This window comes from Xiphophorus hellerii, chromosome 8 (genome assembly GCF_003331165.1).
Source record: "Xiphophorus hellerii strain 12219 chromosome 8, Xiphophorus_hellerii-4.1, whole genome shotgun sequence".
Taxonomy (NCBI): Eukaryota; Metazoa; Chordata; class Actinopteri; order Cyprinodontiformes; family Poeciliidae; genus Xiphophorus; species Xiphophorus hellerii.
This window is the reverse complement of record NC_045679.1, coordinates 26392636-26405973: the sequence shown is the minus strand read 5'-3', so window position 1 is coordinate 26405973 and position 13338 is coordinate 26392636. Positions and strand designations below refer to the sequence as shown.

The window sequence follows — 13338 nt, the reverse complement described above, 5'->3', positions numbered from 1 at the left end:
TCTCTACCTCGGATACGCTGGTTGACTTCAGCAGGGGCTGAGCAACTTTTTTTGGGGCTTCAGGGCAGACATTCTAACGAGCCTCCATTTGACCCCCTCAGGATACCTGATTTTTGACCCCTTTTCCCCCCCATTCAGTCCAGTCAAGCTAAATAAAATCTACTCAAAGCGGCAAATGTTACAGAAACGTTTGAAGAAAAAAAAATAGTAGGAACACACAGATTAAAAAATTTAGGCCAATGTTGACGTCCGATATTTTTCCATTGTTGGAAATTCCTCCTAACTTTATAGTTCACTCTGAAATCATCTGAACCTGATATGAGCGTTTATATCAGGTGAATAAATAGACCCTTGGTGAAACAACTATCATAATCACTGAGTATGAAGTCAATAATCACCTCATCAGCAATAAATACAAACTACAATTAAACGATAAAACAGAATCAAATATAGAGGCAATAAAAATTATAAAAACTAACAACCTTTCTTTGTATTTTACTGAAATAGGACACAACGAGAAGAAAAGTTGAAATGAAATCAATAAATAGATCAAAATAGATCAATAAATTTGTATCTATTTTCTATAGATCAAAATTTTCTATAGAAAATAGATCAAAATTGGAGGTGTTACTTTTTGAGATTTGTTTAACCATCTTAATGTTGTCAGGACACATTACCGATTCTACAGATCATGTCTGGTTATGGCTGGTAGAATGTAGTAATTCTTTTCACAGATCAGATCTAAAATATTCAGAGGGAAATGCAACTTGAAGTGCTCAAACTCATAAGTGCAATGCTACTTGACATGCTATTGGTGGAGCCAATCCAGGGATGCCATTTTGTTTCCCTTGGTGCTGATTGGCAGAACCCCCGAGAGCAGAGACATGGAGGACTGCACACGTTAGCGTCTGTGGTACTGCTAAGATTATTTTCCATTGTGCGTATTATCACATACTGAGGTAAATTTGGTGCTGGAACTACTAAAATAGACAGAAGTGTTTTTAGATTTTAGATAAATGCTGGAGTCCACAAGCCCTGCGAAGGGATCCACTGTATGTGATGGAAGACTAAAAATAAGTTAATAAAGACAAACTACAGTAGTTCGTCCTAAGATTGCGAGCCGTAGTGTAGCAGAGAGCAGGGGGAAGGAGGTGAGTCTGTAGAGGTCACCCAATGAGGGAGCAGAGCCCACCTGGATGTGGGGTACAAACAAATATTTCCACAGGAGCCTGCAGATGAACCGAGCGGACGGTTTGCGTTTCACACTGAACAAACACGACGAAGACACCGCCTAACTGATTGGTTTGGGTTCAAATGACAATCATTAACTCTGCTCTTTTTTAATCATAATTAGAAATGGACCAGATAAAAAATATGATAACACAAACATGGAGCAATAAAACAGCAGACTATAATAAGGCGCCACCCTTCTACATTCATCATATCCTCCAGGCTTCCTCTGGGCAGTGATTCACTGCAGTTGGTGAGTTCATTTCTTGTTTATGTTTTTTTTTTTTTTACTATTTTTTACAATTCATTTTGCAATAATTGTTCCAGTGTCGGATGTATACCTCAACATATAAAGAAATGACAGAATAAATAAACAACATTTTCATGTCTCATCACTTGTAACTGGAAGATTTTTCTTTGTCTTTGTTTAAGTTGGTGAAATTTCAGTTCAGAACCTCTGATATTTTGCAGCCTCATGTTGTTTAGCTGATTTGAGGAGGATTGGTATTTTTGTAGTGGGACAGATGATGTCATATATTATGATATATCATTCTTCCCTAATAGGAGCAGTGCAGATGTTGGCTTCGGAAACAACCTAAAACACACAGAAGCTGTGCTCGAAATTCTCAAAATCTCTTTAAAAATCCACTATTGACATTTTGGACCATAAACCGTTAGTGTCAGGAAAACATTTCCACAATATCTATCTACTTTTCTGCAATGCCTCTTGAAAATATTCAAATCCCTTGGACTGCAACAGTTACAAACTTTGATGTATTTATTGGGACTTTCTGTGGTGAACCTTTACAAAGGTTTAATGCTGAAGTGGGAGGAAGTTAAGGCCAAATTTCTGAGGTTTTTTTATAACTCAGATGAACTTTCTGTCCATGAAGACCAAAGCTGAACATTCCCACAGTAAAGCATGGTGGTGGCTGCATCATGCAGTGGGGATGCTTTTCTTCAACAGGGACCAGGAAGCTGAAGGACAATGACATCAAACACACAACCAGAGATATACTGGAATGGTTCAGATCACAACATATTCAGGTGCTGGAACGGTCCAGTCAAAGATCAGACTTGAACCCAATTGAAGAGCTAAGGCAAGACTTGGTGGGAAAAAAAATGATAGTCACACTCTCTGTCCAATCTGAATGACCTTGAACTATTTAGCAAGATAGAATGAGCAAAAAATTCTGTCTGACGTGCAACGCAGACAACGATCCACCAACAGGGACTTTAAGTTGTTGCAGGAACCGTGAAAACAAAACGCACAGCTGACATTCATAAACTGTATTGATTTGTTTGGTCTTTTTTAGCATTTTATCATTTGGGTTGGTATGCTTTATCTATTAATGATACAATAAACTGCTGTCTTATCTTCCTAATCTACATGTGAACCCCTCCTCAGGAACCTTTATTCCAAATGACCTCAGATAAAACCAACTGTATGGTACTTCACCCTTGTTTACCTGTAATCAAGACGCTTGATTACAGGTCTTGATGGCCCCCACCTCCTTGCAATAAAGTCTCCTCCCTCACAGGTCTGCGCCTGATTGATTGTTTTGCCCACAGATGATAAACTATGGAAAAGAAGGCCTTGCTTACCTCCGGACAGCAGAGTACCGTCTTTCTTTCCGACAAAGAGGAGGTGTACAGGATTCCTGCTCTGCACTATGACCAAGACCAAAAGATTCTGCTGGCCTTTGCAGAGAAGCGGAGAACCTCAAACGACGCCAGCGCAGAGGTGCTGGTCATGAAAACGGGAGCGCTGGTCAAAGACGAAGCCACTCTTGAAATAAGTGTTAAGGTAAATCGTCTAAACCAATCTCTCTCAGCCTGTGGTCCGCAAGGTACTGCATGTAAAGGACCATTTGTTTGCCGTAATGTGAGCTTGAAGTCTGACGCTACAGTTAGCTTACCAAAGGATTGTGTTTAAACTAATAATGGATGAGAAGCTTTCGAAAAGCTGAACATACAGGAGTCATTCAGTCTGCAGAAATATTTTTCAGTTTCTCGGGGCGAGTTGCAGAACTTTGGTTTTTGAGCAGCGCTGCGCCTCAAGCTGACTAACTGCATCTGTAGCATCTAAAGTAAAATAATTTTTTATGTTCTATTTATGTTTAGAATATACAGTTTAGAATCTGTTACTTACTCAAAATGCCTCAAGTAGACTTGTTCATGGTTTTGTCATCATCAGCCTTTTCTTTAAGATGAACAAAGACAATAAGTCAGTCAAGAGTTAATATTTTCATTTCAGGTTGCATATATTTAGATGTTGGGTTATCTCGGGGGCAATTTCAAGTTAGGTGGTCGGTGAGTGTTGGTTAAATGGGTAAAGTGGTCCTCAACCTGAAAATGTTGGAGAAACATTGATCTAAACCAACTGTTTTCTCGCTACACCATTCATTTCAGCATGGCTCTAACTCAGAGTTATGTCCCTTTGCAGTGGTCAGTGTCCAGAAACGTGGTGGAGAAGGTCCATCTTGGTGGATTTCGCCCCATGAATCCGTGCCCAGTCTACGAAAAGACAACCAAGACACTCTTTCTGTTTTTCATCTGTGTCGAAGGCAACGTTTCAGAACCATGGCAGAGGTTCTGGGGCGTCAACAAGGCCCGTCTCTGCTACATGACGACCAGAGACGCCGGTGAGACCTGGAGCTCGGTCACTGACTTGACAGTAAATTTTCCTCAGACCAAACAGTGGGCAACGTTTGCCGTTGGTCCGGGTCACGGCCTCCAAACAGAAAGCGGTAGACTGATCGTTCCGGCCTACGCTTATGTCTCTCGCTTCCCCTCGTGCTTCTGCGTGTCGTGTTTTTTCGCCGTCTCGCGCGCGTTCTGCTTCTACAGTGACGACAACGGCGCCACGTGGCAGCTGGGCAACACGCTCGACGACAAATCGGTCGAATGCGAAATGGCCGAGGTTTCGGACGGCAAAGGCACCAGGTACGTCTACTGCAATGCCCGCAATGAGGGAGGCTACCGAGTGGAGGCGGTCAGCGACAACGGGGGAGAGGATTTCATCACCCTCCCTCCTGCTGAGAAGCTCGCGGAAACAGGCGGAGGATGTCAGGGGAGCGTGGTCTCCTTTCCAGCTCAACCTGGAGGGTCTGGTGCAAATCAGGAGCCACCGTGGCTGCTTTACTCCCATCCGACCAGTCAGTCCACAAGAGTGGACCTAGGGGTGTATCTGAACAAATCCCCGCTGGATTCAAGTGCGTGGAGCAACCCCTGGATCCTTAACGAGGGTCCCAGTGGTTACTCTGACCTGGCTTACCTTGAAGGCGGCTGGTTTGCATGTCTGATGGAGCGTGGAGAAGCGTCTGAAATTGAACAGATAGCATGCAATGTCTTCAGCTATATTCAAGTAAAAAAAGGTATTGAAAACTAATGTTTTCAATTGAAAACTAATGTTTTCAATACCTCACTCCTTGAAGGGATTAACATAAGCCTAGCTACAACGTCATTAAATCATTTGCTGATGACACGAAGAAATACTCTGATTACATTACTCTGCTAGCATTTTTAGATGCTTTGCCAATTAATTGATGGAGGTGAAAATCTTTTTCTTGTTTGATATTCATCTGACATTTTCTATACTTCCAACTGATTGTCAACTACAGGCAGACAGATAAATCAACGTGTCAATTACCAGTGAAATAACTTGTTATAAAACAACACAAGTATTTTACTCATTATGTTTTAACCCTAAAATCAAACCCGATCTTTGCTCAGCATAAGGAGTTTTCCTCCAGGGACTTTTTGTTGACACACTGGGATTTTAGTGATCTCTTCAAATTGAGAAGCTGTTTGTCTTGATTCTTTGTCTATTGGAAAAAACCCACTGATCCCAGGAATAATCCCGTTTCACTCTGGGTCCATGTTGAACACACAAATTCTAAAGTCAAAAATGAACCATTTCTGCCTTTAGATGCTGGTGCAGACAGATTAATATGCTATAATCCTAACAGACTAAAACAGAAAAAGAAAAAGAAAAAATGGCTGGACAGCATCCTATTACTTCAGAAACATAACTCATAGACACAATGAGATCTTTTGACTACAGCTGAACTATTACTGATAACTATTCAGAATCTCACTTAGGAAAATATGAGGTAACAGATTTAAATGGTGTTTTTCACATGTATTGTTTTACATCGATGATCAGTGGGAGAAAAGGGTTAGAGGTGTGATTATGTTTCAAATGTGTCGGGTTTCCTGGGGGTTTTTAGGTATATTTTTGGTCATCTGTTGAACTTTTACCTTCGATCAAACTTTGATGTGAAAATAAATATCCAAATATGATGTATTCGAGCATTTAAGTGACATTTAACTGATGAATAAAGTGTTATTTTTCTTTCTACTAGTTTTTTCATCGTTCTTTAATTCAGGGTAGCTTGTGGTGTAGAGGTCTGAGGTTCCAATCCCAACCTCGGGAGCTTTGCTGCATGTTTCCCCCCCTTTTCTGTCTGATAACGTTGAATAAAGGCCACTAGCGCCAACAAATCTTTAAAAAGTATTTAGACAGACTTTCAATAAAGTTATCCACATGAAGCACCTCCCAATCTCAGTTTATAAAATATTTAGGCACCTTGGAAATAAAAAAAAAGCAAAATTATAGACTAGAATATTAGGTTTTATTTTTATGAGTCCTCTGTCCACAATGTATTTCATATTTGCATTGCACTCATACAAAATATAAAAGACTACACCTCATCAAGGTTTTGTGGTGTAAAGAAATGACACGCAATAAATAAATAAAAGCTTACATTTTCCATCTATAATGTGACATTTATTCTGAACAGCTCATTAGCTGTTCAGAATAAATTAGATTTTTTCTAATAACAGAAAAAATCTAACCACTTTTGCAACGACCAGGTTGCAAAAGTGTTTTGCACACTCAAACACTTTGCGGAAGAATCCTTTAATCCAGTTTTAGTCTCTTTTTTTTTTAAATTCACACGTCCATTTAATAGCTGAGAATCTGAATTACTGTCGATAAAGTAGGACCGTTCGGACTTTTGCCAGAAGGGAAATTTTGTAGACGTCATAAAGAATAAAAAAAGGATCTCCTTATATAAAGGTATCAGTCAGTTCAAGGCTACAAAAATGGTCCACAACAAGAATATGCCAGTTTTTAGATTAGTGTTTTTAGTTGAACGATGGAGGATAAATATCACACAAAATAGGTTATTCATAATTCATTTTTTTACACCACAAAAACATGACATTTTAACACTGAATTAGAGGCAAACACTTCATGTTCCATTTCATCTACAACTCTTTTGCTCTTTGCGTGGATTGCATCCACTTTTTGAGAGTTGGAACGGTTCCATCTGTGATGTGGAAAAACTCCCTCTGTGCTGGAAAATATTTAACCTTCACGAGAAGTCTAATCCTCACACCGCTGCAAGACCGAAAAAAAAAACACAAAAAAAACGGCAGGGGGTTGCTGATAAACTCGGCTCTGAAAGCGGCTCGAGATCAGAGCGGGAGTGAGGGAGGGAAGAATTTCAATCCTTCTGCACGGCAGGAGAAGGGTCAAGGTCAGGACAAGGTGACGGGCTGATGAAGAGGCGTGGGAAGAAAAAAGGAAGGATTATAGGGAGAGGAAGTAAGTTTTTGCACGACTGTAAAGAAAAGACAAAAGACGATCGGCGCAATTCATTAGTTGAGGTCAACTCTGTGCAATGTTTATTGCCATGTAATGTCTTCCAACATTGGAAATAAAACTTCATTTCAGAATAAATAGATCTATTTTTTTTCTACATTTCTCAGCATCTTTTCATATACATAGTATTTACATTAATATAACCCAAACATAACTGAGGGAACTGAACACAGTGTTTCTGGGCAAAGTAACCCAATAAAAGCTGTGGTCACAGCTGGAAGCCCGTTTCACAGATCCATAATCACATAAAATAAAAAGTAAATAAATATCATGTTTATAATAAATACATATTTACGAAGGAGGTCTTCACATTTCCCAGCACACAAACTGGTACTCCTGCAGCCAACCAGTGACTTTCACCAGAAATCAGTTCTACCTACAGCTACATGAGAGCTACCAACCAACAGGGAGGTCTACCCAAAACACAAAGTAAGGCTAATTCTGTTGCATTTATTGTGCAGGTATCGAACTTCCGGTCTGGAGGATGCTGGAGAATAAAGATGGAAAGTGTTTTTTTGTTTTGTTTTTCACATTCAGGCTATGCTTACATGACACCGTTGCCTGGAAACTGTCAGTATTTTCGGATGTTGATTGGGAAAAAGTCCCATGAAGACCCATCGAGTCAGCTGTAGCTGTTATGACAGGCCACTAGATGGCACTGTGATTTTAGCATGACATCGAACGTGCATGTGGTTTTTACGAGAACTTTCCCAGAGCTGGATTCGTAATTTAGGAGACAGCTAGGCGAAAATGAGCCCCTATTAAGCCTGGCTGAAGGTTGGCTGGCTGGTCAAAGGTTAAATTGTTCAGTTGAGGATTAGACCTATTTAACATGCGGCCTTAGTAACTGCGTTTCTATTAAAAACTTTGTCAATATTCTGCAAACGTCGAAACTTTTGAAAATGCGGTGATTCCTTTAAATAAGAAACGTAATTAAAATCACACATGGACAAGTTTGTTCATGAAATAAGTCATTAAAGAAACATGTTACGCAATCATCCTCCACCTTCTTCCCGTCGTTTTCTTTGTGGTTTACACCAGTGGCAACATCCGGTTGTAGATCATGTGACTCTTGTAATGTGAAAAAAGTGTTTCCATTGCAGTTTTGTGAGATGAACTGATTTTGATGCGGCCATAACCCACCTCATGCTAGCACCAAAACTATTTATTGAAAAGTGCGATATTTTTCCCCCCGAAATTGGTAAATTATACAGTTAATGGAAACGTAGCTAGTGTTTCCTTTCATGCTAGGTGTGTGGTCTATACACCGTGGTGTGATGGGGTATTAGTTCTGTATTACTTGTGATGTGTGGTATCAGAGCTAGCTAGCTTCATGATGCTTTAGTGCTGGGAAGCGTCTTCTGACGCCATCTTTAAATACTCCTCAATGTTGACCGAGTTTCTTTACACTAATTAAACAATCTTGGTCTACGTTTCAACTGGAGCACATAAAGTCTTTAAAGGTTACATGGTAAAATGAAAAGAGATACATCTGCCTTACTAGCAACAGCACAGACTACTTGCTATAATGAAGATTCTGTGGAAGCAATTTCTTCCATCTTGAAGGCCGTTGTCTGCAGGTAAAACTACTCTGCATTACTTAAAACAGCATTCAAAATGCTAAAAAAAAATTCTGATGGGATTTTTTCTAACCTGCGTTTGAATCTGTGTTGGACGAGGAAGCACTTTCTGATCCGACCAGTAAAACCTGCCAACCTCAGCAGGGTTTTTGGGGAACTTTTCCTTTAAGAAGCAAGAACTTTATATGAAGAAAATGACCAGATTTTTGTTTTATTACGACAGCCACAGTAAACCTGAGCCTACAAGGTCCTGGAACAGGATACCAATTTGTGTAGCTGCTAACCCAGCATCTGGAACTTTCACATAAAAATGCTTCGAAATAGTAACCATTTTTAAATGTATGCAACAAAACTCTAAACTGTACAGTTTCTACATCAGTGCTAGCTTATAAAACTGTATTTTATCAAATAAGTTGTTTTTTTAAAACTCTTTTCAAATCGACAAAATAGTTTACCTTTGCAGTCGATTAACAGCTTTATACGTGTGAAACAAAAATAAGTAGATGACGACTGGCCCCTTAGCCACACTTTGGACACTCCCTCTATAAACTAACTACTTTGTACCCATTTGATCATGGCATATCAAGCTTGTTTAGTTTTGTTAGTTTAGAACTTTTGATGAATCCTGGAGATAAATCATCAAAAATGCTTACATTTCTTGTAGACTTTTATTTAATTGCATTTTTTCCCTTCAAGGCTTTACACTCCATCCTATTACCATTGGTTATGGACGTAATCTCTTCTTGGGCCATTTAGTTTCTATGAAGTATGATCGATTTTGACCCTTCTTCAAGCTAACGTAGCTCTAAGTTAGATTCTGTCTAACTTAGACATTTAGTCTAACTGTCTAACTCAATGTCGGGGTGCTTTGAAGTCTCAAAACTCAATTTTCTTCAAGTACAACAAAAATAGATCAAAGACAAGATCTTTAAATGATCAGTTGTCATAGCGAGTCCCCGAGGCAGGTATCGACTATTTGTGTTTGGTACCATGCAGCCCGTGGCTAACGGCTCCTTTTCTTGGCTAAACAAGCAGTGTACAAAACAACCAAAACTCCAAAAGTACAAACTGGTAAAATGACCTGAACCTATTGAATAAACACCAGCAGCTTCAGAAACACACTCAGACTCAGACCTGCACGCAGTGAGGACTGAATGGCTTCATTTGTTTCAGTCACAGCTAAATTCTCCAGAACAAGCAGTCAGAACGAGCATCATTTACAGACATGTTGAAATGTTCTGGAAGGTTCTCTGAGGCCAGGGGGCGGAGCTTCTAACGGGATGGCTGCTACTGTGTTGGATGAACTTGAGAATGGGTTGTCTTTTGAACTCCAGTTAGCCACTGCGCTAGCTTAGCATGACCTGATGTTCAGGTCAGCGTCTCGCTGCTTGCTGTGAGGTGGACGCAGGTCTGGGTCCAGCCAGCGGTCCGGCTTGTTTCCACACAAATGGGCCATTTTTCCCGGAACTGAACCAAAAGTGCAAGACAGAAATTCTTGCCCACTTGTTTGCAGTTTGTGAAGAATTATTATAAAACCCATTTTATTCAATTTGGGAACTTAGTAGTTAGGCAATCTTGTGGTTTAAAAAAAATGAAAATGAAAAACTTGCTTCATAAACATATAGTGTAGCCAAAGTGATTTGGAGACCAAGGCGAACAGAAGGTGGACATTTTAACAGCATATGAGATCAATCAAAATCCTAAAGGTTGTGTGGAAACAAGGCTTTAACAATGCGTCCACATTACAACGGATTTACTAGCGTTTCCATCCCAACTCCCCCACTGACCTCTGCACCTTTAGATTCTTTTACTACACATATGTTCACATATCAAACCTCTTTCAAGCATTAAACAATACATTTTTCTGTAAAACTCCAGCTCTATTTGTTCTGTTCTGTTGATGCCTTTTCAAGTACTGATTTTACCTGGTGCCAGTTATTTGCTGGGTTTCATTCGACTGTTCACATTTATTCAAACTAATCCAGACTTTCTGATCTGGAGACCTAGTTCTGCCAAGAAGCAAGAACAGATTGTCGTTTGATAAGATCCTGGATGGAACCAAAACGTCCTAGACTTAAGGTGAAGTGTAGGAGATTTGTGGTGCATTCAATTTGTACTCGGAAGTCAGAGTTTCTGAGTTGCAAGCCAGAAAAATGCACTGTAACAGAATTCTGACTAGGAAAATCAAACTCAGTCTTAGAATCCAATATGGCTGCCAATCACATAAAATACAATGACAGCCGTCACTAAAACCTCTTTATTAGCACTTAGGTCAGTTTAAATCTCATTTAATCAGTTGCACAGATGGTACAGTTTAATGTATGCCAGTGATCCAGTACATTTGGAAAAAATTTTCTGGTTGTATTGGTAACTGCAGATCACTTAGCAAAGTTACAGTTAGCAAATCTCCCTAATTTTTCAACCTGCGACTGGAAAACTGTTGAGTGTGATGCAAAAATCCTACTTCAGACTTTCAGTGCAACACACCACTAGCTTGTGGCTCCAATAAGAAATATTTGACCCGTCAAAAAGCAACCAGGTATTGTTTTTAGCTCATCTGTTTTATCTTGTTTGGTTACCTTGTAAGAGCGAGGGCGCTTCTTCTTATTATTATTTAGTTTTTTTTATTGGCGGTTGGTGCTTTTACTGCCACCTACCAAACCGCAGCGTGGACGTCAATGATCTTTCGTATTTTAAGTTGCTAATGTTATTGCCACCTGCTCGCGTTACATGTGTATTACAGCGTTAAAGATTGTGCAGACCTTGAGACATGCAAATAAACAACTTAATTACACTTTTAAAAAATTGTTTTCTGAGCATCGCAGCCATGCTGAAAATTTTACGTTGACTTAAGACAAAGCTCTGATTTCAGGCGCTCCAGTTGCTTTTGTTTTTACTGCTTAAAACTCAGAAACGACAACTACTGAGTAGAAACGGAACACACCAGAAGATCAAATTAAAGCTATTTTCACAATGTGAACCACAAAAAAATTCCCACAAACAACCAAGGGAATAAATTATTTGATTTCACAAATGCATAAAAATGAATGACAAAACATCAGTTATTTAGGGAATAACTGTACGCTGCAACAGAAAAGACTCCCATTTTTTTAGACGAGCTACTGCAACAGCTTTATGACAGTAAAGCCCTTCACATTAACTCTCACTGAGGAAAGGGGTAGGTCCCAAAATGCCACACTGTTACAAAAAAAAAACCCTGTTTATTTGGTAAGGAGCTTTTTGTTGGACACCAACCACGCTTAGCTTATTCTGGCAAAAGTTTGGTCAGGTTTGAATCACTTAGTTTCTGCAGAGCAGCCAGCTGTGTTATGAATGCACAGAAAACTGGGAGCAGGGCCAGTTCCTCCCTTATTTGGTCTTCAGGTGAGCTGTTGATCATTAAACAGCCGCAACCTAAGCTAACCCGGTGGAAATAAATAAAGACAGAAGCCGAGTGTAATCTGTAACCGCGACTATCCCAGCAGATCATTTAAAACACGACGAGATGCAACAGGCCGGGTCAGGTTGGGCCGCCTCTCTGAGAGGGAACCAAAGCTCCACCAAACCATTCACAGTGAGGGATCTCCGGTGGAAGACGTAAAATAAGCCGTCCCTCGGTTAGAAAGCAAAACAATAAAACCACTTTCAAATATATGTAAAAAAAAAAAAACTAAGTTAAATGCATGAAGAAACATAACATCACACAAATGAATACTTGCATACAACTCTCTGAAAGGAAATCATTGATGTGGCACCACACCACTGTTCCTGCAGGTTTCAACCCCTTTAACATAATCTACTTTGACTTTTTATTGCACTCTGCAGATCCCAGGCAGGGACCGCTTGTCATGACTTCCTGTTTGAAGAAAGAAGTCTAATAGTTCTGGGGAGACTTTTACAGATTTTCCACATTTCCAGGTAGGTACAGTACCGGCCACATTTACAGCAGGTTGAAGATAAATACAAATCCTTCAAATAACATGATTATTTATGGCAGACGGTGCTATGGGGTGCCGTTTGGAAAGTTACACAGTCAAAAATTAACAATAAATAAAGTCTGTTAAATAAAAAAAATGAGTGTTAATTTTTCAAAGTCATATTTTCATAATGTTGTTCATTTATTTAGGAATGTGACAGTTTCAGACTAAACTGAATATTTAATTAGCAAGCCAGATATTTTGTTACAAACTAAATATTTAGCTCCAAACATATTAAGCTAGCATTTAATTGATCATATTCCGTATTCTGCTGCAGCATAGTCCAAGCAGCTCCAGAAGTAAACATGCTAGGTACGCCCTCTACTGGCTACCAGTATATCGCAGGGGTAAAGAATCATAAACCTAAAGGACATTTTAGACTGACTTGCTGGGGTTTTTTTTTTCTCTTTTGTTTTCGTGTCTATGAGGAAGTTGGAGTTCCCAGAAAGGCCCCACCTGGAGCTTTACTGGAAAACAACAGTCATTTTTTCCAATGAAAGGCTGTTTATCTTTTGATATTTTTTCCGAGAATATCATTTCTTTTTTTTAACCACATTTTTACCAGGGGTAGCAAATGAATGTGGCCGGCATTGTACACATACTTCTACTAAGATAGAATTTAATAATAATCTTTACTGTTGAATATAGATTTCAAAGTTGCATTATTGTATGTAAAATTCTATTTTTTGTATATGTTAGAATACACATACTCTAACCCTACTCGGAATAGTTATTTTCAAGTTAAACGCTTCACACTGAATGTCTTAGTTTTTCTGAATACTTAAACAGAAGTAATAAAACCAACAGTGTGCATGCTCCTCAGGCGTCTGTCTGACTTTCTCTGGGTTAAAACATGCAGGCTGGTTGGTGTGCTGCTTTA

At 39.4% G+C, this 13338-nt stretch overlaps 1 protein-coding gene across 1 annotated transcript; it reads left to right on the top strand.

Moving 5' to 3' along the window:
• The first annotated feature begins 136 nt into the window (after window positions 1–136).
• On the top strand, window positions 137–7147 carry LOC116723766 (sialidase-4-like). The gene is made up of 3 exons (XM_032568867.1): window positions 137–1483; window positions 2803–3037; window positions 3677–7147. The coding sequence occupies exons 2-3, from the start codon at window positions 2813–2815 to the stop codon at window positions 4619–4621; spliced, it is 1170 nt and encodes a 389-aa protein (XP_032424758.1). The 5' UTR covers window positions 137–1483; window positions 2803–2812; the 3' UTR covers window positions 4622–7147.
• Window positions 7148–13338: the final 6191 nt, after the last annotated feature.

Bases quoted from the DNA above. Each gene is read 5' to 3' on its own strand.
- LOC116723766 (XM_032568867.1), top strand. From the start codon at position 2,813: ATGGAAAAGAAGGCCTTGCTTACCTCCGGACAGCAGAGTACCGTCTTT. The intron at 3,038-3,676 runs GTAAATCGTCTA...GTCCCTTTGCAG, and splicing joins CTCTTGAAATAAGTGTTAAG to TGGTCAGTGTCCAGAAACGT.